We start from the raw sequence: 24,468 nt of genomic DNA on the forward strand, positions 1-24,468 counted from the left end.
CCCTTTAATCTTGCCTCAGGTGGTTTCATTACTCTTTCTCCTTTGATTAGTAACTGTTCTGCCCTTTGGAACTCAGAGAAGGTCATGGAGGCTGGAGTCTTGCCTTCAAGGAATGGGGGACAACAAGCCCACCATGCCCAGGATCCCACAAGGCCCTGCTCAGCATCACTTGTACTAAACTCCATGGTACCAAACAAAGATTTAGTATCTCTCTGTCAAATTGCAGTTTTAACCTTCCCTAGAAATGTAATGTTAATGGACCAGTCTGGAATTTTCTGGTTAAGCACCAGTAAGTTAAGCTATCAGACGGTCCCTCTCCATCAACTCCCCCCATCCCCAGCTGCAGAAGAGGCAATCTGCATGATAAAACTCTTTCCAGTTCCTTTCTCCTCCCTCTTCCCAGTAGGGGAATCCTACTTTTCTTTTATTACTACCGTCTTTTCTTTTGTTAATACTTTCTTGCTCCACCCTGTGAAAAACCTTCCACTTTGTACAACCCCTCCCAGCACCCTTCTAGTTGCTAGATGGGGTGCTGCCCAATTCATGCATAGTTGAATAAAGACAATTAAATCTTCAGATTTACTCAGTTGAATTTTTTTTTTTTTTAATGTCAATATACTCAGACACTCCTCACAACTTGCCTTTGCCTTGAGGATACAGATGTGCCCTGTTGCAAAGACCTGGAACAGAAGTTTGGAGCCGCAGTATATTCATGAGAAACCAGATCAGCAGGTGGTTTAAGCTAGCTAAGAAGCTTACTCACTGGGACATCTACAGACAAGGCCTGGATTTCTCCACAGGAAATATTCTGCATACAAGTAACGCATCAATGGGCTTGAACTTCTATACGTTTGCAACGATCTAAACCTCTTTAAACATAGAAGTGGGATATCAAATATTAAATATAAAGCCCCCACCCCCCGTGCAGTACTGGCTCTTGACTCAGTAACTTCAAGGAAGTCTTCTATGCTCCCTAGACTCCAAATAGATGATCTACATTACCCATTTCTATCTATCCCTTTCTTCATGTCTCCTACCCTATCAGCCTGGCAAACTCGCCAATTCATTCCCACACAAAGGCCGCCTTGCCGCGGAGACTTGCAACTTGCTAGCCCACTGCGGAGGGCGGGGTAATACCTCCAGCTACGGCCCGCGGCGCGCAGCCTTGTGGGAGTTGTAGTTCTCGCAACTCAGAGTCCCCGGACAGGCGTCACCAAGGGACTCGTTTTCCCGTGCCCCTTTGCGCGGGTTCACTTGGGGCAAGTTCCTGGGTAGGTGAGAAAGTGGCTGGCTGCTTGCTTATTAAAAAGTGGAGTTCAGCGGTCTTTGTTAATGGAGCCACTGCCACGGAGGAACTCAGGGCGTATTTCTGTCTAGTCAAGAGTGCTGGAGGCCGAACTTGAAATACAAGTTTAAGGTTCCCTAGAGGACGAAAGATCAGGAGCCGAGCTCCCGGCTCCCGGTATCCCCGCCCAGTCTGCTGCAGGAGCGGCCAACCCCGACCCGGGTTAAAACTCCCGGGAAGTCTTCGCTGCTCCCACTCTGGGTCCCCTTCAAAGCTGGGAGTCGTAGTGGGCGGCTGGATGTGTGCGCCCTCCGGTTCCCGGGAACTTAGGGGAGGCTGCTGAGCCCCGTCGCCCGCAGGGGACCCGTATTCGCTTTCTGCACTCTCACCCCGAAGGGTTCAGAAGGGTTTCCACCATGATCTCCCGGGTCTTCAAGCTGCGCATGTGGGCCCCCGTGGGCGTCCTGACCTCGCTAACCTACTGCCTCCACCAGCGGCGGGTGGCCCTGGCCGAGCCTGGGGGCGCGGACGACCAGAATCCTGTCGACAGAAGCCTGTTGGAGTTGAAAATGGTGCAAGTCGTGTTTCGACACGGGGCACGGAGCCCTCTCAAGCCGCTCCCTCAGGAGGACCAGGTAAGAGAGACCGGCATGGTTGGGGAGCGAGAACTGTGTGGCCAGCTAGTGGCGGGCCAGGGTCTTTGCCCCAACGCACACCACCTTTGGAATTTTACCCTTAGGGAGCGGGAATTCGGACTGGGTCCTGACGAAGGGAAAACAGTGTGAACAAATGTGTTCACCGTGTACCCCCAACCTCTCCCAGCCCCCTCGGACACCCGGATTGTGGGGCAGCCCGGAAACTTCCCATGGCTGTGATGTAGCCCAGCTAGTAGTATGCTTCCCTAGGTGCGTATAATCGCGTAGGGATCTTGCTAAAATGCGGATTCAGTAGATGTGGGAGCCTGAAGCTGTATTTCTAGTGAATATTTGTGGGAACTTGAGTACAAGGGTGTAGTGCAGTTAGTTCTGTGTGACCATTTTAATGGTTGTCAAAGAGTTACAGGGACCTTTGTGACAGGAACCAACCTGATTGGGATCACAGTGGATAAGAGAGATTAATAATGCCTTTGGGAAGGGACCTCCCTTGTGGCTCAATGGTGGTTCCTGCCAATGCAGGAGACAGGGATTCGATTCCCTGGGTGGGGAAGATCCGGGGCAGAAGGAAATGGCAACCCACTCCAGTATTCTTGCCTGGAAAATCCCATGGACAGTGGAGCCTGGCGAGCTATAGTCCATGGGATTGCAAAAGAGTTGGATTGACTTAGCGACTAAACAACAAAACCAACACCACTTTTGGGAACAGATTTTACCTCAACTTTCTCTCTGGGTTTGCTGGAGACTGTTTGAGATCCTGAAGATTTTTTTGGCAACAAGTGCTGTATCTTGGGGCTCTCCTTTTTCATTCTGGGTTCCTAAACTTATTGTAGAAGGGATCTGAGGTACAAAAGAACAAAATTAATTGATCAGTCTTAAAATCCACCTGGTTTTGCTCAGGATAATTATGATTAAAGTTCAAATAGCTGGCTTTGAAGATGATTACCCTTTTTGGATTTGATTCTTAGGGAGACCCAGTAAAGATCTCTGGCCTTTCATAGCAGGCAGGCCTGTGATTAAAGAATTGTCTTCCTAAAGAAGATAAATTGCAACCTGGAATTCCCAGGCATCCAGTTGGCAAACTTACCTGTGGGGTGCTTTTGCATTGTTGGTTCTCCAGGTTGATGTTGGAGTAGGTTCAGCAGGATGTCCAAATTGATATTAGGCATACTCATGACAGTTGCTTTTAAGAAATCCTCAGGGTTCTACAACTCATGGTGTACAACTGAAAACCCAGTTTTTAAAGCTGGCCACACGTGAAATCAAACCTCAAAGCATTTCCCACATAATAAATCTTGGTAGGCACTTAAATTCTGTTATCAAGTTTCTAGTTAGCCTTTCTATGTGGCTATTCCACTTTCTATCTGGAACTTGAACTTCACTCCTTTCCTTCTGTTTCTTTCCTTATTCGAATATCTGGATACTTTGAGTTTTGTACATAGCCCATCTCTTGTGTACTCCCCTTTCTTCTCCATTTATTCTTGGTACAGAGTTGTTGTTCAGTTGCTCAGTCGTGTCCAGCTCTTTGCGACCCCATGGACTGCAGCACGCCAGGCTTCACTGTCCTTCACTATCTCCCAGAGCTTGCTCAGATTCATGTCCATTGAGTTGGTGATGCCATCCAACCTTCTTGTCCTCTGTCATCCCCTTCTCTTGCTTTCACACTTTCCCAGCATCAGGGTCTTTTCTAATGAGTTGGCTCTTTGCATCAGGTGGCCAAAGTATTGGAGCTTCAGTATGGGTCCTTCCAATGAATGTTCAGGATTGATTTCCTTTAGGATTGACTGGTTTGATCTTGTAGTCCAAGGTACTCTGCAGAGTCTTCTCCAACACAACAGTTGAAAAGCATCAGTTCTTTGGTACTCAACCTTCTTTGTGGTCCAACTCTCACATTCATACATGACTACTGGGAAAACCCATAACTTTGACCAGACGGACCTTTGCTGGCAAAGTAATGTCTCTGCTTTTTAATATGCTGTCTGGCTAGGTTGATCATAGCTTTTCTTCTGAGGAGGAAGCGTCTTTTGATTTCATGGCTGTAGTCACTGTCTGCAGTGATTTTGGAGCCCAAGAATAAAAGTCTGAATGTGTAGGCCTGGACCTCTTTCAGACGGTATGTGTGTTCCCTGAAGGAACCGGAAAAAGATTTAGATTCTTTTAGGGCTTTCTCCTGAGCCAGTGGGTGTGTGATGGGTATCTCTGCCTTTATGTTGGAAGGAGCAGTCGTAGCTGAGGTAAAATGCTGGCTTCATTCATCTTCTGTTTTTGTAGCCGCAAAATATGGTGCATTTGAATCCTTTATCTCATTTTGCAATTAAATAAGGCACATTACCTCTCAGGCCTGCTCACATTTTCAGATTTTATGTAGATGCACTGAACGCCGTTGGTTATTCTGTATAAAGTCTTGTGCATAAAAGCAAGGGGTATAACCAACGTTTGTTCAACTTAGGCTATGAGCGGGTGTCATCAGCCTCCTGTGACTTGTTTCTGGCTATTCTATCAGGATTTTTTTCCAAACTCCAGTTTGATAGAGGTTGTTAATGGAATTTTCTGGTCTTCCTGGTTCTGCTATTAATTAGAGTCAGAAAGGACTATTTGGCAGCAGTTCTAAAACTGAAATTGCCTTTGGTAGATGTTTCCAGACTTCTGACTGGTTTATAGATTAAACACATGACAAGTCAATCCTTAGAAAATATCATTGTTTAAAACTAGATGTTTTATTGAGTTTTTTTTAAATGATTGAATGACTGATGAATTAACCTGTCTTCCTGAAAGTATTGTATCTGTGCTCTGGAAATAAAACTCTGGAACTTGATTGGTCATTTTTTCTGATTGTTAGATTAGATCCAAGTATGCTTTTCAAAGATAAATTTGACCCTACTTTTGGATTTTTGTCAGCTTCTCTCTGTTTCATGGCAAGATAGCTCCCAACCCAGGAAGTCTCCAGTTTTTAGAAAATAAAGTCCAATGCATTCAAACTCCACGGTTCATGAAGACATTGCTGCTAAGTTGCTTCAGTCGTGTCCGACTCTGTGCGACCCCATAGATGGCAGCCTAACCAGGCTTCTCTGTCCCTGGGATTCTCCAGGCAAGAATGCTGGAGTGGATTGCCATTTCCTTCTCCAATGCATGAAAGTGAAAAGTGAAAGTGAAGTCACTCAGTTGTATCCGACTCTTCACAACCCCATGGACTACAGCCTACCAGGCTTCTCTGTCCATGGGAGTTTCCAGGCAAGAGTACTGGAGTGGGTTGCTATTTGCCTTCTCCGTATGAAGACATTAGAGTCCATATTTATTCTATAGTGTAAATGAGCTGGGAAGAATAATGTCGGATGGGCTGGGAAGGATGATGTCAGTATCGTTGTAGATTAACACTTACTCAAAGCTCAGCTAAGATAAGTGGTTTTCAGGAAGCATTACTTAAAGGATGTGCCAGTCAGTCCATTAATTCCTGTGCAGTGGTGGTTCTTAACCTTGGTGGGACATTGGATTCAGCTGGGGAACTTTAAAAAATACTGAAGCCTAGGTCTCTCTCCCAGAGATTCTGATTTAATTGACTCAGAGCATCCAGTCATGATAAAATTTTCTCTGGTGAAGCTTTATAGTTATCTAGACTGAATAGCATTTAAAAAACTGAGCCCCATCCCTGGGAGATTTGGTTGTGATTAACCCATGCGGGGCTCAGTCATCAGTAACTTAAAAAAATTTTTCCAGCTATAGTAGTGTGCAGTGTGCAAGCTTTCAAATCATTAGTTTTTTTCTGAAAACTACCCCTGGAAGTTTTTGTTTACTTTTATGTAGATTTTTTTCCCCCTTTTCCCTGGGATGTAACATTGATCCCTGTATAGTATCATCTTCATGGAAAGGTGCTTTGTTGAGATACTATCATTCTGTGTCGAGGGAACAATAAGAAACAATCCCACAAAACTCATTGCTGTGACTACTGAAAAGATGTTCATTATATTACTCTATCCTCTTTATGAGGACCCTTGGGAGGAACTTGTCTGTTCACTTGAGAAATGGTGTGCTTCTCCTGAACAGTTGGCTTGCTTTTATCTTTAAGCTTGTCTAGCTGATCAGGTTTCTCCTTTTACGTAAAAGCCAGAAAGCTTAGTGCTGAATCTTTTGGCCCACCTACCATAAGTATATAGATCTTCACAGCATGTATTAATATTTTTTGAGAAACTTCATTGCTGTATCCATTTTTTGGGTCACTCACTTGGTTTTGTCGTTCTTTTCGACTTTGAATTGGTTATCTTGGGAATTCCCTGGCGGTCCAGAGGTTAGGATTCCATGCTTTCACCGCTGAGGGCAGAGGTTCAATCCCTGGTCAGGGAACTAAGATCCCATAAGCCTCATGGTGCAGCCAAAAAATAAATAAATAAATAGGTTATCTTGCTATATTTTAGGTATTGCTACCACCTACTTCAAGTTAGTTCTTGAAAATGGAGTATAAATAAATAAAATTACAAAGTTACTCTTTGCTCCTGACTCTGGATTGAAAAACAGGAGCAAGAATGACAGTATGTATGTGGGATGGACACTGTGTGTGGAACTGACGTATCATCCATTCTTGAAAGTCTGAAAACGTGTATTTTAGACTTGACATGACCTAGACCTCAGGAGTCATCTCCTAGGAGAACCAGAGGTCCTCTGTTGGTGAATACACCTAACAGGAGAAGACTTTTTAGTGTGGCTGAGCAGGCCTTATGGATCTGGTGTCAGGACCTGTGCTCAGACACTGGACTTACATGGATGGATAATTCAGTCTCAGCTATAAAAAAGAAGAGAGTTTACAGTGTGATGAAGAAGAGAGACAAAACAAACTCCAGTTATCGGAATATGCTGGGAATGCTGGAAACTCAGAGGAGATATCTCAAACTTAAATTGTACAAAGCTGAATTCAGTTTGTTAACTATTCTGTCTTGGCCTCAGTTTTAGTCAAGAAGTACCTCCATCACCCCTTACCACCTCATGCACCCAGACTCCAAGTCAAAGTAATTTTTTTCTTTATTCTTTCTTGTTCACCTACCAATATAGCCTCCAAAAAAAAAAAAAAAAAGCTTTTATCTACTTACTTGCCAGGATTGACACAATGTCTTGAATTCACCCCTTCTGTCCTGACTGCCTTAGATGAGCCCTTAGGCGCTCGCTGGCTCTAGTACAGACATCTTGAAATTGGCTTTTTCTGTGTTGAGTCTTTCCATTTCAGTTGTGACCTATCTGATAGCCTTCAAACCATTCTGTGGAGCCTGTGGGCTAAAGGGATGCTGAGTGACTGGGGCTCTGAGTTCCCACTCCTGCTTCAGCTAGAGAAACTCCAGGCCTTTTCATGGCTGAGTAATATTCCATTATATAAATGCACCACAACTTCTTTATCCATTCATCTGTTGAAGGACATCAGGGTTGTTTCCATGTCCTGGCTATTGTAAATATTGCTGCTCTTTACAACAGCTATTGTAAATACTGAGGTACATGTATCTTTTAGAATTGTGGTTTTCTCAGGGTATATGCCCAGTAGTGGGATTGCTAGGTCACATGGTAGATTTATTCCGGGTTTTTAAAGGAACCTCTATACTGTTTTCCATAATGGCTGTATCAGTTTACATTCCCACCAGCAGTGCAGGAGGGTTCCCTTTTCTCCACATCTTCTCCAGCATTTACTGTTTGTAGGTTTGTTTTTTTTTTTTTTTGATGATGGCCATTCTGACTGGTATGAGGTGATACTTCATTGTAGTTTTGATTTGCATTTCTCTAATAATGAGCAATGATGAGCATCTTTTCATGTATTAGTAATAAGGTTTTATGAAGCTTCCCTGGTGGCTCAGTAGTTCCAATGCAGGTGAGATGGGTTCAATCCTTGGGTCAGGAAGATCCCCTGGAGAAGAAAATGACAACCCACTTCAGTATTCTTGCCTAGGAAATCCCATGGACAGAGGAGACTGACAGGCTATAGTCCATGGGGTTGCAAAAGAGTTGGACACGACATAGTGACTAAAAACGACAATAAGGATTTATACTCTTAATAATAAGATAAAGACCAGTGGGAGTGACTTTTTTTCTAGCCAGTGATCCACAGGGTTTGGGGTGGAAAATGGGGGAGCAATGGGAAGAGTCAGGTTTGAGTTTTATGGATTAGAATTGGGGTAGCCTTGAGAGTCATAATAAGTTCGCAAGAGGAGCTGGCATATGGAATTAGAAGGAAAGACTTGTTTCTAAAATTGAGTCATCACATCCGACTCAATGAATATAAGAATTTTATGGGCTGTGGGAGCTATGAGGCCTATGACTACTTGTTATGTTTTGAAAACCAGTACAGTTGGAGCAGGAGCCAGATTACGGGAGTAAAGGAAGATGGTTAAAAGTGAAGGTTTCTTGGAGGGCAGCTGCTTGTTTGAGAAATTGTATAAAAGGAAGAGATATATGTAGTAGTTCAAGGGGCATTAAGGAGCGTCTTTAACGAGGGGCCACAAAACCCTGCAGGTTGATTCCTTAAAAATGCTTACAAGTATATGGTCACTGAGATTGTATTATACTCATTCATTTGTTCATTTATTCTTTCGCCAAGTATTGGGTGCCAGACCCTCTGGCCGCTTCTACCCTTTACTTCAGTCTGGGCTTGGTGCCAGAATCGCCCCTCAGCAGTGAGTACTAGTGTGACAATTACAGGACTTGGGCTGAGGACACCTGGAAAAATAAATTACAGTCATTTCTTCCCTTAACTGGAGCTGGAGTTGAAGTTTCTTTCCTTCTTCCCATCCTTCTGGGGAAGGTTGCTTGTCTAGCATCAGTGTGATTCTAGCTATGTGCTGCCAGATGTTAACACTCTAAGTTTCCAGAACCTTTTTAAGCAATGTGTTGTTTTTTTGTGCTCACAGCAGGTAGAGTGGAAGCCCCAGCTAATAGAGGTCCCACCCCAAACTCAGCTTGATTACACAGTCACCAATCTTGCTGGTGGCCCGAAACCACACTCTCCTTTCGACTCTCAGTACCGTGAGACCACGCTGAAGGTGAGCGATGCTTTCCTGCTCCCTGAAGCGCCTTGCAGAGCTGTGATAGTCTGCCCTGGGCTGAGGTTATTTAGCAGGCTGTGAGATTTCTTCATTCTTCTCTCTCCTCCCACACCTCAGGGGGGCATGTTTGCTGGACAGCTGACCAAGGTGGGCATGGAGCAGATGTTTGCCCTCGGGGAGAGGCTGAGGAAGAACTACGTGGAGGACATCCCCTTTCTTTCGCCAACCTTCAACCCACTGGAGGTCTTGTGAGTCACTTGAGAAAGGAATATCGCACCCAATGTTAGGTCTTGAGTGTGAGAAAACCTGTCCTGACCCTCTGTGCGGTTCCCACTCTCATCCGAGTCTAGGTGGGAGGTGTGAGGGTGATCTGGCTGGCTAGGCTGGTGTCCCCTTCCTCTCTCACTTTTCTGTGTGTATCCCTCCTGATGCTGCGTGCTCGGTTGAAGAGGATGACCTTCCCTGAGAGAGGAGAACTATTCTTCAGTCAAGGGTATACAAGAAGCTGCCTTTCCTTGCCAGAACCTCCTAGGCAGTCTGGGGACAGTTACCCTAATATGGTAGGATTTGGAGAACAAGTGGTCCCTGGAGGTCATGTTCACTGGCCCTCAGGTCCCTTGGGCAGCCATCCCACAGAGAGAGAAAGGGTATTTCCCAGCCCTCTAGCTCCCTTTTGGGGCTTCCCCGGTGGCTCAGATGGTAAAGAATCTGCCTGCAGTGTAGGAGACCCAGGTTCAATCCCTGGGTTGGGAAGATCCCCTGGAGAAGGGAATGGCTACCCAGTCCAGTATTCTTTTTTTTTTTTTAATAATTTATTGTCAGTAAGAAAGACTGGTTAATGGTAGTTTTCAGTGAAAACCTTTACAAGACGTTGCATCACAAATATACAGACACTATAAAAATTGTGTCCTGGTGGTTTTGGTTCTAAACGATTCTGCAGAAGGTCCTCATTACACTTTCCAATAATGAAAAATGTTTATAACCCTAAAATACAGCAATATACCATTTATTTAAGACATGTTCATGGATCAGGTCTGTCCTCATCCTATGTACAGCTGACTATACTGAATGACTATACTGAAATGTATGAATGAAATGTCCTACTTAAGTAGAAAAGGACAGAGAGTGAAACCCTGGTTATATTAAAAAAAAAAAAAATCAGGGTGCTAGGTAAATGACAGGAACACCACCAAAATCTGGTCAAAAACAAAATGCACGAAGTTATCTTGAAAATCTAGGGGAAAACTATGAAAAATCAAATCTGTACATAAAATTTACAAAAAAAAAAAAAAGACAGGAAAATTAAAATAATCAAATCTATATAAATACATGAATCATGCTAAAGACAGAGAGGACCAGTCCAGTATTCTTGCCTGGAGAGTTTTATGGAGAGAGGAGCCTGGCAAGCTATAGTCCATGGGGTCGCAAAGAATCAGGCACGAGTAAGTGACTAACACTGTAGTAGCTCCCTCTATGTGGTTTAGAAAGCCTATGAGTGCTCTGTGGAATAAGGTAGTGTGCACATGTAAATCTTCCTTCTATGAGTTTCTCTATGTTTTTGTTTTGTTCCCAGCATCCGTTCCACTAACATCTATCGGAACCTGGAGTCTACCCGCTGTTTGCTGGCTGGACTTTTCCAGCGTCAAAAAGAAGGTTCGAGTTCAGGGTCTACAAGCCAGCCCCTGTCCCTGAGGTGCCTTTTCGTCTTGCTTCCAAAGCCCCGCTCTCTCTTTCTTGATGTCTGTCCCCACCTGGGTCTCTCTCCTGCTCCTGGGGCCTCTCTGGGGTACCAGCCGTGCGGCGGGCCCCTCCCTGTCTGGCCTGCCGCTGCACCTGCCAGCCTGACCTCACACCTACACCGACATGTCAGCTGCTCCGATGCACCCCTGGCTCCTGACTTTTTCTCTCAAGTGTCTACACAACTGCATAAGGTAGCTGCAGCCAGATTTTTCAAACAATACCTGGGACTTTTTGTTTAGTTGAGACACTGCTGGAAAGGAAAGAGAGTAAGAGGAACTCTTCACTGGGACCCAGGCCTGCTGCCACGGCCCTGGTCTTGGTGATAATCCACAGCATAACCCAGGTGGTGTTAACAGTGTCCCATATGGCCTTTCCCAGTTAAGGAAGTCTGTCGAGTTTGGGTTTTGACATATTCAGCCAGTGAATGATCACACTAGTGGGTTCTGCAACTTTCCACCCTCAAGGACTACGTATTATTTTCCCTTATGGATCTCATGTATTTGAGGGCTTTTGACTATCAAGTGAAGCTACATTTTGTCATTTGTAATTGATTCAAATTTACACTTAATTACTGGTCTGAGTTTCAGATCATCATGACCTCACCAATATTAAAATACTCAAATGATACCATAAGGCAAAAGTTCTTGTTACTTGGTTTAGCTTCTTTAGCCTTATCTCAAATACAGATAAAATTTCCATCAAGCTTTTAAAAAATGTGTAAGATACAGAACCTTCAGGCCAAAGGAGGCTGGCCTTGCCCCTAGCTGGTTTGGACTATGGCTGCTAATTCTGGCTGACGTTGGCTGAACACAACCTAAGTAACAGAGCAAACAGGATGGCCTGCTCCTTACCTTTTGGGAGCCCCTGAGCTTAGGAATAGTCTATAGTGCATGGCCTTCTGAAAACTGTTCACTTGCTCAGTTTCTGAAAGGCAAATGTCCTGTCCCCAGAACCACCTAAAGTATAAGTAATGTAAAAAGGATGTTTTTTGGTAGCAGCCTGATCTACAGGCGGGTCTCAGACTCAGGCTGCCCCAGGTTTCCTGTGAGGAAGGAAGTGGTATCATCACCAACTGCTGGTGTGGCCACCTGGGTAGCCGTTCCCTGCGTTGGACTCAGACAGCCTCACACTCCAACTTGACTTGTGTCCTGGCTACTTCCTTGCCTTGGCCAGTATCATGGGATTTGGATAGACCAAAGAACCCCACAAGGTGCTAACATTGGTGGGAGTGGTTCACCTTTGGGATATTGTTTCAAGAGTAAAATCCTAGCGAAGTCCAAGAAGGTTTTGAGTAAGCTCCAGAGAATCAGGCTGGTGGGGAAGGGCTGAGGGGGTTGCTCTGTATCATGTGGTCATTCATTCCTTCAACACATATCTGAGTGCCGGCTCAAATACCTTATTTATCATAAACTGAAGGTCTGTTAACCAGACATTCATGGCAGGTACCAGGTAGGACTTACCATGTGTTAATTAGAGGCTTAAATCGTAGTTACTATTATTCTCACATTTAAAGGACTCACTGTATGTCAAGCATGGTTCTGAGATCTTTGCAGATACTGACTTAATTCTTGTGATGACCCTGTGAAGTAGGTAGCATCCCTATTTTGCAGATAAGAGAACTTAAGGCAGAGGATAAAGGACTGTCTGAGGTACACAAAGCTAGTAAATGGAGGAGCTGGGATTCAAATTCTGGCAGTCTGGTTTCACAATCCATACTTTTCACTCTTGTGCCATCTTGCTTCTCAGAAGACTTGGGTATCTGGAGAGGGCCTCTGATCATGAGGTCTGTTTTACGTGTCCTTTAGAACTCCAGGATTCTTCAGAGGGGTTAGGAACTACAGAAAAGGAGTGGAATGGGGCATGCAAGTACACCGTGCTTCAGACCCCTGCCCTGAAGCCCTCAACCCCTTTTCTTTTATGACCTTATTTCATAGTGGGAGAAGAAAAGCTCCCACTACTTTAGAAACAATTGAAAATTGCCAATACTAGTCTCACCCCTTCAATTTACATGTGATTCCCAAGGAAGAGAAGTGACTTCCCAAAGTCATCCTGTTGGTTGGTTGTAGATTCAGGGCTAAACTCATGACACAGTCTGATTTCCTTCTCCTGTCCAGACCAGCCAAGTGTGTGTGAATTCTGGTATTCTGCTCAAGTCACTATAGGCTGCTCTTTAATCCTGAGGTTTTTACTATCAGTAATTTATTTGGGAATGGTAGTTCTTTGGGGTTTGGATTCACTGGAGGGCTTCCCAGGTGGCACTAAAGAATCTGCCTGCCAATGCAGGAGATACAAGAGATGTAGGTTTGATAGCTGGGTTGGGAAGATGACCTGGAGTGGGAAATGGCAACACACTCAGTATTCATGCCTGGAAATTCCATGGGCTGAGGGCTTGGCGAGCTATAGTCCATGGGGCCGCAAAGAGTTGGATACAACCGAGTGACTGACCACATAATATAGCAGTCATTCCACAGACTGACCTCAGTGAATTCCATAAAGCTCCTCTGCCATCAGAGAAGAAGAGGCTTGAGCTGTGTAGAACAGGACGCTGGTGCAGAGCAAAGCATGTAAAGGTGTTAAAGCACCTCCCTTGGGCATTGACAGGAGACAAGGGTACCTGTCAGCTCTGAGCAGGAGCAAGCTGCTGTGAGGTATGTAAGAGACACTGTTTGTAGTCTAATCTTTGGTTCCTGCTAGTGCGTCTAGAAGCCTGGCTTTTCTCTTGGGCAAGGCCATGGGGCCTTAGAGGATTTGTGACCCTGTGGGCACCTTTCTCAGATGTTTCATAAGTCACCATATTGGTGTATGCATGCATGCATGCTAAGTAGCTTCAGTCGTGTCCGACTCTCTGTGACCGTATGAACTGTAGCCCACCAGGGTCCTCTGTCCATGGGATTTTCCAGGTAAGAATACTGGAGTGGGTTGCCATGCCCTCCTCCAGGGTATCTTCCCACCCCAGGGACTGAACCTGCATCTTACTTTTCCTGCATTGGCAGGAAGGTTCTTTACTACTAGTGCTGCCTGGAAAGCCTATATTGGCCTATAGGATTGGACTTTGCAAAGCAAGAAAATCACCTTGTTCTGCTAAAGTAAAGGATGACCCATTTGTTAGAATCTCCGAGTGCTGGTAGTATCTTGAGGCAGGCATTTTTTTTGGAATGCATCATAGATGTGCCTGGAGTAGGAAATAGCTTCCCACTCCAGTATGGTTGCCTAGAGGATCCCATGGACAGAGGAGCCTGGCAGGCTACAATACATGGGGTTGCAAAGAGTCGGACATGACTGAGCATGGATATGCCAGTCTGATCAGATCTGTACCTGCTCCTGGCTATAGGTAGCCCAGCAGGAGAACCGGGCTGCTGCATGCTTTCTCAGACCACAGGGGAGCTCCTGTTGGCAAAGCCAGGACGTATTGAAGGCATTCACTGTCCTTAAGGAGTAACCTGGATGATGGCCTCTGGAAACAGCTCCATCTGTGTAGACAAAGAGAAGAAGAAGGGGGTGGAGCTGCTGGGAAGAATAAGCTGAAGCCTCTTCCTGCCTGTGCTTCCCACCTTCCTTCCAGGACCCATCGTCATCCACACTGACGAAGCAAGCTCGGAAGTCTTGTACCCCAACTACCAATACTGCTGGAACCTGCAGAAAAGAACCAGGTAACTGCCCCTGACTCTTGTTCCTCAGGGTGGGGGTACAGGCAGCATTGTATCACCTCTGCCAGCAGACTGGCTCTGCCGGTGGATATTGGGTAGGAGAGATGGCATTAAACTTGGGTCTGACATCAGCTGTCCAGGATGGGAGGCAGCTGTTGCTCACAGGACAGGCTCATGGTGAAGGTACCGAACATCCAGGGAGACCCACACGCTGGGCTGAGAGATGGTGTATACAGCCACGAGTAGGGCTTCACCATTTACCGAGCATTGTCCTTTGTGTTCAGTCCTGGGCTCTCAGATGGGGTAACTGAAGAAACTTATGGAAAAGATGAGTAAGCCAGTCATTAACTGCAAATCTAGATGGGCACGCCAAAGAAGACACAGATTCCCCTTCTTTTACCAACGTGCTGCTGTGTAGGTTTGGAGCTGATGGCGCTATTCAGGTTTCAGGTATTTCGGAACTGCACTTACACTATGTAGAGGGTGTTCCTCAGAAGAAGGAGACGTGTTTTCAAGCAGACCTGGCCGAGCTTGCATTGTTTTGGGTATAATAGAAGGGAATGCTAGAATGGGATTTGGAAAATCCATTATTCTAGCCCTGGTATGTACTAAGTCACAAGTCAATTGGCCTCGTAGAGTTTACCCATCTTTAAAATGACAGTTATACTAGCTAACCCCAATGAGTTGTTGAAAGGCAAATGAGATCCTGAATGACGAATGAGATATACTTTGTAAACTTAATAACCATACAGTATAAAGAAATATAAGGAATAACTTTTTTATTTTTTGGCAGAGGCCGGAGGCAGGCTGCTTCTTTGCAGCCAGGAATCTCAGAGGATTTGAAGAAAGTGAAGGAAGAGATGGGCATTGCCAGTAGTGATGAAGTGGACTTCCTCGTCCTGTTGGACAACATGGCTGCTGAGCAGGTGGGCTGGCTGTCCTCGGGCTCTGGGAGGGTGGGGGGAGCCTGGGCAAGGCTTGGTGGGCTGGCTCCTGAGTTAGAAGAGGGTGGGGGCCTCCTGGTCTGGAGGCAGCTGTGAAAGCACTTGCTGGCAGAATGGACCTGGGAACTGAGGGGTAGGGTGGACTCCTCACCAAATGAGGAGCATAGACATTTAAACTCTTGACCAGAGTTCCCTGAAGCATATTCACTAGAATACCCATGACGCAAGTGTGTATAATGTGGGCAGGCAGGGCTGGGGTGGGTGATGGGTAGGGAGGGATTGTGGTCTAAAAAGTTTGGAATGCCTCTTGATTGTATCACTTTTTGGAGAGTCTGTATGCACGTCAGCCTATTAAAGAACCCAAGAGCACTGTGGTAAAGAAAACTGGTTAATCTTTAATTCTGTTTTTCTCAAGCTTGTTTAGCCCTCGAATCTTTTTTTTTCCAATAAATACTGAAGGCCACACAATGGGAAATGCTGCTCCAGATTCAGAAGTCAGATTCCCAAAGTCTGTACAGCCTGGATCCTCCTTCCTTCTGTTGTGAAGATGACAGTGTGCCCTGAACGCAGAAACGCACCTTATGCTTATGTGTAAAATAGGTTTAAGGTTATAAAACAAGAGTTGATAGAGTATTTATATGGCATACTTTTTAGAAATCATTTTGGGGATGATGAAGGCCGAGTAAAAATTTATGAATTCCTTGCCTTGTATTTAATTTAATTTTTTTTTTTTAGCTTAAAAGAACACAAATGTTTTTTACTTTGGAGTAGATGAGCATCAGAAAGAGAGGAGAAAACAATTTTTCTCTGGGCTTTCAGATCTGGAGGAATAGCTTCCGATAGGCCTTGGGGACATAGAGTTTTGAGCCAGTCTCTCTCTGGGAGAAGACAGTTCCCTTGGACTCCATGGAAGCGGATCGGCCACCAGCCTTATTGGATGAGTATTTCTTTCGAAAACTGTACCCATGGCCCGTTCAGGTGCACAACCTCCCGAGCTGCCCCACGCTGAAGAGGTTTGCATGGATGATTGAGCAGAGAGCTGTGGACACAGCCTCGTACATCCTACAGTGGGAAGACAGGTGAGGGGGGGGCCTCTTCAGCTGCTGGCATACAGTCACGCTTGGTCAGGCCTCCCAGAGTGTGGGGAAGGGGACTCGTCAGGCCCGCTCACACCTGTCAGCTGGCGTCTCTGTGTGCAGAGGTTGAAATCACCCCATTCTGCTGGCCTTCTGAATAGACTCGGCCCTGGGTCCTTCCATTTCTGGAGTGGGGACTGGTGACGTAGTGTTTTCATTCACTGTTACACAAAACCAGGAGCTGCCACTCAACTGAGTTTCTCTCTCTCCCTTTTTAAAGTATTTATTTTTATTTATTTATTTGGCCATGCCGGGTCTTAGTGGCAGCATGTGGGATCTAGTTCCCTGATCAGGGATCAAACCTGGGCCCCCTGCATAAGGGAGCATGGACTCTTAGCCACTGGACCAGTAGGGAAGTCTCTTGATTGAGTTTCTCTTAATCACTGACTTTTTCCTTTGCTTTAAGTTTCAAAACATTAGAGTACCAAGGAAGAATAATTATTGCTCATTTTATTCATCACATTACAGTTTACAAATCATTTTCCTGTTCTCGCCATGAGGTTGGTGTCAGTATCCCTGATAAGTCCAAGTCCTGACTTTAGAGATGGAGAAACTGGGCCCGAGAGATGTGGGCCACTTTGCCTAGGCTCAGCTAGCAAGTGGTGGAGGCAGGACTTGAATCCAGATCTTCTGACCACCAATCCTGTGTTTTCTCTGTTTTACTGGTATTTAGGGCTCTCTTTATAGAAGGCCTATTTCCTGTCAGAATGGAGGGTATCTCTCTTCCCAAATATAAAAAAACACCTTTTAATGGTTGGTTCAGAGCATTCAGCTTGTACTCAGAATTGGTGACTTGGTAAGAGGGCGGGGTATAGAGGGGAAGTCCTGAGGAAGATGAGTGGGAGGAAAAAGCCACTAACTTTTTAAGAATTTGCTTGATCTTGCATAAGAACATAAGACCTTGCATAAGGAGCCTCTGCCTGCTTTTCTTCCGCTCAGTCAGTGCATCCATTTTGCACTTGCCTCAGGCTTCTGGAAGGTTCCAGCCACACCTCTCAGCTCACTGCCACTCCTGTGACCGACCACCTTCCCTCATCTTTTCCTGAAGTGGCCCCACTGTTCCTAAATTGTCATTCACTGCCTTCCCCTCCACTAGCACATGCTTACATATATCCTTTTTTGTCTGCGCTGGATGCTCGCTGCTGTGTGCTCAGGCTTTCCCTAGTTGCAGCAAGGGTTACCCCCTAGTTGTGGTGCACAGGTTTCTCACTGCGTGGCTTCTCTTGTTGCAGAGCACGGGCTCCAGGTGCACGGGCTTCAGTAATTGCCACACCAGGGCTCAGTAGTTGTGACAAACAGGCTTAGTTGCTCTGTGGCATGTGGAGTCTTCCTGGACTAGGTATTCAACTCATGTCCCCTGCCTTGGCAGGTGGATTCTTATCCACTGTGCCACCAGGGGAGTCCATACACACATATTTAATAAACATATTAGGCTTTGCAGGCCATGCATTATCTGTTGTGTCTATTCATCTCGGCCCATGTAGCATAAAAGCAGCCATAGATGATACACAAACAAATGGGCACTACTGTGTTCCAGTGGAACTACTTACAAAAACGGGCAGCTGAGTTGGACTTGGCCCACAACTGTTGTTTGCTTTCTCTTGCATTTTAAACAAGATCTGGGTCCAATCCACTTTCTTTTCCATTAGCCCTGGTTTCTTAAAACTGATGTTTCTTCAGGAACAAATGGTTCTAGTTTCACAATGCCATCCAAATTGCCTTGGCCTGCACGAATTCTTTCGAAAGTATATGCTGCTTATAGTATTGGTTGCCTACTCCTCAGCTGTTGCTTCAACTTTCCTTGATTTGTAAAAGTGGCCAGTTGCCATGAATAAGGATTGGTCTAAACCAGTCATGGCAAGTCTTTTTGTCAGTGATTGGGTCCTGGGAATTCTGGGAAAGATTTTTCTTCTCTTTGATAAAAAGTGAGAGTCACCCAAACCAAGGCTTTCTGCTGCTTACTAGCCCCCGTGTTCCTGCTTTGTTACTTTTCAAATATGCTTTGAGTTGAGGTAACCAGCTGTGATCGTGAGGTGACCCTCCTGAGAAGGAAAGCAGGGGAGCCACAGTGCCCACCCAACAGCACTAGTGCTGAACTTGTTAAATCAGATAAATCAAGAAAAGCCCTTATGGTCTCAACTCCAAAGAAGGGGAGCTGGCACATAGGAAGTGTAGTTAAGGCGATTTCCCTTCAGATGGCTCTTCTAAGGGCCTTCTGGAATTCATTACACCCTGTCCTTCCCAGTTTTGGCCTAGCTCTCTATTACTTATCCTGGTTGCCATCCCCACACCCCTCCCATCTCAGCCACGTTCATACCAGGTCTGTATCCTACTGCTGTTTACAGTCTTGGCCCACGGAGAGCCCTCGGACTTGAGGCAGTGCTGTTTCTGTCCTTCCTGCCTGTCTCTGTCCTTCTTGCATCCCTTGTCTGGTCTCTGCTCTGTGACTGGGCTCATGAAGTTCTGGGCGGCAGAGGCATACTGCATCCCCTGTGGGCCGAGTCCCCACTGGGTTCTTCAGTACCGTTTATCACCACAGGGAGGGCCTTCAGATGGCAGTTGGCCCATTCCTCCACATCTTGGAGAGCAACCTGCTGAAAGTCGTGGACCCTGCCACTCCGCCCAGTAAGACCAGGTACTTGGCTGAGCAGCTTGGCTTGGCATGACTGTGGAGGGTGGTGGTGGTGGGGCTCTGGCCGCAGGGAGGGAACCCAGGGTCTAGGAGGGTGGGAACCAGGCCATTGGTAACTGAAAGTAGATGTTTGAGGCTATGTGTCCCAGAGACATTCACAACGTTTCTACCTTTCTTCCTGACACATCTGTCCTACCATGTTTTGAAATGTTCGTTTTAGTAGAAAAGAACCCTAAATTAATTTTTCCATTTTTTAAAACTAATTGAACATGCATCCAATGGAATAACTAGGACATCACAACTCCGGGAGTTGGTGATGGACAGGGACGCCTGGCATGCTGCAGTCCATGGGGTCATAAAAAGTCGGACAGGACTGAGCAACTGAACTGAACTGAACTGATTTGGTGTTAAAGTAGCCCCAAACAATGATAGTTGCTTAATAGATTGTTTAAACACCTTCATTGAGTATATTGGAAGATAGGAATTCTACTGGGCATTTAAAAATGTTGTAGGTCGCTTGTGAACCTCCATAGCCACTTTTGGGGTGCCTGGAACTCCAGGTTAGGGACCATGGATTTGGAATGTGTGTCCAAGGCACTTGGTAAACAAAGTGTGGTCTGCAGATAAACAGCTTCACCATCACCTGAGATTGTTTGATTTTCCACCACAGCCTGACCCACTGGATCAGAGTCCGCTTTTTAACAAGACTCCCAGGTGGTGTGTAAGCCCCCTGATATTGGAGAAAACACTTTGCGACCCCATGGACTGTATCCCACCAGGTTCCTCTGTCCACGGAACTCTCCAGGCAAGAATACTGGAGTGAGTAGCCATTCCCTTCTCCAGAGGAAACTTCCCAACCCAGGGATCTAACCTGGGTCTCCTGCATTGTGGGCAGATTTTTCACTGTTTGAGTCACTAGGGAAGCCCATCTACTCCAAAGGAGTTTGTTTGTTTTCCTCACATTTATTTATTTGGTTGTGCTGGGTCTTCATTGCAGCATGCAGGCTCCAGTAGTTGCTCCACAGCATGTGAGATCTTAGTTCCAGGACCAGGGATCAAACCTATGTCCCCTGCACAGCAAGCCGGATTCTTAACCGCTGGACTACCAGGAAAGTCCCTCAAAGGAGATTTATACCAGGCTCAACTGATTTCTAGATGTCACCTGATTTCCTCACTCAAAGGAGGCAGGTGATGTCCTGGCCTCCAGAGTCCTGAGGTGAAGAACTATGGAGAACTGTTTTCTTCTTTCAGGAAGCTGTACCTCTATGCAGCTCATGATGTGACCCTCATGCCTCTCTTAATGACCCTGGGAATTTTTGACCACAAATGGCCCCCATTTGCTGTGGACCTGACCATGGAACTCTACCAGCACCGGGAGTCTAAGGAGTGGTTTGTGCAGCTCTATTACCGAGGGAAGGTAAGCCCTCTGGGGTATGGTTGGGAGGCAGCTGGGCCACCCAGCCCACCTGGCTTAGCACCAAGTTGCCTGCTTGGGCCCAGGGAGTCTCCACTGGTACACAAGCTCTCTGGATCCTCTCATGGCTGTGGCCCAGGGATAAGGCAGAACTGGGTCCATAGTGGCAGGCCGGGGCTGGAACCATGTCCTGGTTCTGCCACAGAACCCTTCTAGCAACAGGACCACCCTTCTCTTCTCCTGAGGGTCTCTCCCAGGATGTAACTCCTGACTGTGGGGCCTGTTTTGAAAATTAATGATGAGGTCTTTGGGAGGTGATGTGTACTATCAACACCTCTGGTGCCTTGGCCACTTCGGCAGGTTTCTGTTCAGGGCAGAGGCTGAACACTCCCTAAGGTCAGACCTTTAGCCTTCCCGGGGGTGTAACATCAATGTGTCTTCCAGTCAGTTCAACCAACAGTTACTAAGTGACTTTCATGAGCAGGGCATAGTGCTTTTAATCTGGAAGCTGACTGATTAATGGGGGCTTCTTGGCTGTTACATATGTACGTATACATCTGATTGGGTCAAAGCCTTTTAGAACTCTGGACACAGCTGAAAACAGCCAGACAGGGGCCCCAGTACCCCTGCTGAATTACATCTCTTCCACAGGAGCAAGTGCCAAAAGGTTGCCCTGACCGGCTCTGTCCACTGGACAAGTTCTTGAACACCATGTCAGTTTATACCTTAAGCCCAGAAAAATACCACATGCTCTGCTCTGAAGCACAAGTGATGGGACTTGGAAATGGAAAGTGATTGATTTGTACAAGTAAGATGTCTGGATTTTTTAAATAAAACGCCTTTACACAATGCCTGCAGCTGTTTGGTTTGGGGAAGGCAGGAACAAGGGTTAATGGACTTTAACATAAGGTAAGGGTATTTCTTTCCTATAGGTATATTAAGGTCTCTTCTTGAAAGGAAAAGGGTATAATGTTGAGACCAAAAGGATGTATCCTATTTTGTGGCTTGATTTCCATGGCAGCTGCCTGTGACATGGGGCTTCCCTAGTGGCTCAGATGGTAAAGAATCTGCCTGCAATGTGGAAGACCCGGGTTCCATCCCTGGTTTGGGAAGATCCCCTGGAGAAGGGGATGGCTACCCACTCCAGTATTCTTGCCTGGTGAATTCCATGGGCAGAGGAGCCTAGTGGGCTACAGTTCACGGGGTTGCAAAGAGTCGGACATGACTGAGCGACTAACACTTTCCTTTTCTTGCCTGTGACATGAACTATAGAATAGCGTGTGGTTTTGGACCTCAGTTCTTTTCCTATCTTCATTTCACACACATATATTGGACATCTACTAAGTCATGGTCATTGTAAGGGTGAAAGGTTTCTGCCCTCAAGTTTTTTCAGTCCAGTAGGAGAGGCAGATAAAGTATATCAGTGATGACAATACAGTATGGTTCATCCTGTGATAAGGTACATCGAGGGCTATCTGGGTTCAGGGATGACACCCTCAGCCCTGATTGGCAGGCGCTGGGGGGAGCAGTTAAAGGGTTTTTGGCAGGTTCTGCGCTGACCTAAATAGAGAAAAATGAGTGAGTCGTAGTTAACCAGTTAAGTAAGGAGAAAAGAGTGTCATGTAAAAGGTCAGCTAACCAGGTAAGCAAGGAGGAAAGGGTGTCATGTGAAAGGTCAGGGTGCATAGCTGGGCAGTGAGGTGGAGCCCTGCTGTGGAGACCCAGCGGGGAGGTCACTGGCTTCTGGGGGCTGTGGCTTCAGGAGCGTGGGTGAGGTCTCCCCACGGTGGGTCAGGACCACTCTCAGCATATGTGCTCTACCTTGACATGGGCCTCTAAAGTTACTTGATGGTCCCCTGTTTCCTTTTCAATTTTCTCGTTCTTTCCCAGACGCTATTTCAAACTTTCTCTGACCTCAAACCATCCTTTACTTCTCAGAGAAAACAGCAAGCACAAAAACCTCTCTGCTTCCCACTGTCTTTATGGTGATGACTCCCAGGTCTCCTTCTCTAGTTCAGGTTTTTTCTTCCAAGCTTCAGACCCTCATGTCCACTTGGATGTCCCGTAGACACAGAATTTTCCCTCTCTCCTAGACCTGCCCTCCCCACAAGCCTGCCTTACTTGAATGGAAGACACCTCCACCATCCACTCAGTTGCTAAACCAGAAATCTATCCTTATCTCCTTCCTCTCACATTTCTCTATGTCTGATCTGTTAAGTTCTATCAGTCCCACCTGTTTATGTCTTAAATACATTAATATCTTCTTATCCTCAACCTTCAATATCCCTTCACCCTACTAATTGCTGTGTTTATTTCACTAAGAAAGTAAAAGCAATCAGAAGAGAACTTCCATCTCCATCACCCCACCCCAACCTGCTAACCCAGCTGCATTGGTACCTACAAGGCCCTCCTTCCTGTTACTAAGAAAGAACCATTCCTACTCCTATCGAAGGCCAACCCTCCAGCTTTGCTTTAATCCCTGTAATTATTTCTTTCCTATATTGTTAATTTTCTCTTCCTACCAGTTATTCCCATTAGCTTACAAACATGCCGTAGAATCTCCTGTCTTGAAAAATGTTTCCCACATCTTTGAAGTACTCTGCTATTTTCTTCTCCCCTTTAAAACAAAACTTCTCAAAAGAGTTGTTTATACCCTCATTCTTCCGTTCCCCGTCTCTCTTGAACCAACTGTGATTTGGCGTTCACCCCTACCACTCCATGGAAACAGCTTTGTTAAAATCATCAGTGACCTCTGAGTGCTAAATCAGTAGCCAGTTTTCATTCTTCTTACTCAACTTCTCATTAGCACTCTTGGAATAGTTTCTTCATTTGGCTTCTATGGCAAATGGTTTTCCTCACTTCTTGACTTCTCAGTATTCTCTGAATCTACCTTTTAAAAATCTCTTAAATGTTGGAGTATCTCAAGGCTTAGTCCTTGGACCTTTTCTCCTGTACTTACCATCGCCCCCCACCCCCCCTCCACCCCCCACACACACCTTTGGTTATGTCAAGCTATTCTGTAACTTAAAATATTATTTACATAATGTCTCCCAAATTTATACCTTCATTCTGGACCTTTCCCCTGAATTCTGGTCTCATTTTCAGCTGTTTACTTAACATCTCTGCGTGGATATTTAAGATATTTAATGTGTATTAAACTTCCCATTGCCTGTGCTGAACTCTTAATTCTCACTCCTCTTCTTCTCCACACCTTCTTCGTCAAAGTAAATGGCATTACCATTAACCCGGTTGGTTGGGCCAAGAACTTTGGAGTTACCCTTCACATCTGTCCTTTTCTTATGTCCTACATCTAATCCATCAGTAAATCCTATTGTGCCTTATCCAGAATTGACTGCTTCTCAAGACTTCCATTGCTACTATTCCAGCAACACCACTCACCTGGACTGTTTCCAAGTCTCCTGTTTCTGTGCTTTCCCTCTCTGCTAATTTATTCCCAACACTGGTGTTGCTTTTAAAATACGAGTCAGATCATGTCAGGCTTCTGCTCAGAATTCTTCCCAGGCTTCCCATCTCAAAAAAAGAGCCAGTCATAATGGTGGCCAAGGCCTTTATGTAACTTCCTTTCCTCCCCGTCTCTTCTCACTGGGCTCCAGCCATACTGTTCTTGTCTCCCAGGAAGTCCCAAGGCATGTCCTCACCTCAGGCTGTTTGTACTCGCTCTTCCCCTCTCTGGAATGTTCTCCTAGGCATGGGCATTTTTAGCTCCCTCTCTTCATTCAGATCTCAGCTCACTGTCATCTCTGGGAGACCCTTCCATATTGTCCTATATGAAACACTTCAGATCCACCCCCTTACTCTACCTACAGCCCAATTACACTCTGTCTCCTTGTGTGATGGGCTGAATTATGTCCACTTAAAATTCATATTTCGAAGTCCTAACCCCCAGTACCTCAAATGTGACTGTATTGGAGTAGAGCCTTTATGGAGGTAGTTAAGGTAAAAAGTTGATATGGATGGACCCTTATCCAATATGTCTGGATAAG

The 24,468-nt window shown here is 45.7% G+C and overlaps 1 protein-coding gene across 1 annotated transcript; it reads left to right on the forward strand.

Moving 5' to 3' along the window:
- The first annotated feature begins 1,251 nt into the window (after positions 1–1,251).
- On the forward strand, positions 1,252–21,315 carry ACP6 (acid phosphatase 6, lysophosphatidic). The gene is made up of 10 exons (XM_061120999.1): positions 1,252–1,920; positions 8,817–8,948; positions 9,069–9,199; positions 10,525–10,604; positions 14,254–14,341; positions 15,132–15,264; positions 16,261–16,361; positions 18,958–19,053; positions 20,302–20,467; positions 21,116–21,315. The coding sequence occupies exons 1-10, from the start codon at positions 1,702–1,704 to the stop codon at positions 21,257–21,259; spliced, it is 1,290 nt and encodes a 429-aa protein (XP_060976982.1). The 5' UTR covers positions 1,252–1,701; the 3' UTR covers positions 21,260–21,315.
- The last annotated feature ends 3,153 nt before the right edge of the window (positions 21,316–24,468 follow it).

Source organism: Dama dama, chromosome 20 (genome assembly GCF_033118175.1).
Source record: "Dama dama isolate Ldn47 chromosome 20, ASM3311817v1, whole genome shotgun sequence".
Lineage (NCBI taxonomy): Eukaryota > Metazoa > Chordata > Mammalia > Artiodactyla > Cervidae > Dama > Dama dama.

Bases quoted from the DNA above. Each gene is read 5' to 3' on its own strand.
- ACP6 (XM_061120999.1), top strand. From the start codon at position 1,702: ATGATCTCCCGGGTCTTCAAGCTGCGCATGTGGGCCCCCGTGGGCGTC. The intron at 9,200-10,524 runs GTGAGTCACTTG...TTTTGTTCCCAG, and splicing joins TTCAACCCACTGGAGGTCTT to CATCCGTTCCACTAACATCT. The intron at 14,342-15,131 runs GTAACTGCCCCT...ATTTTTTGGCAG, and splicing joins AACCTGCAGAAAAGAACCAG to AGGCCGGAGGCAGGCTGCTT.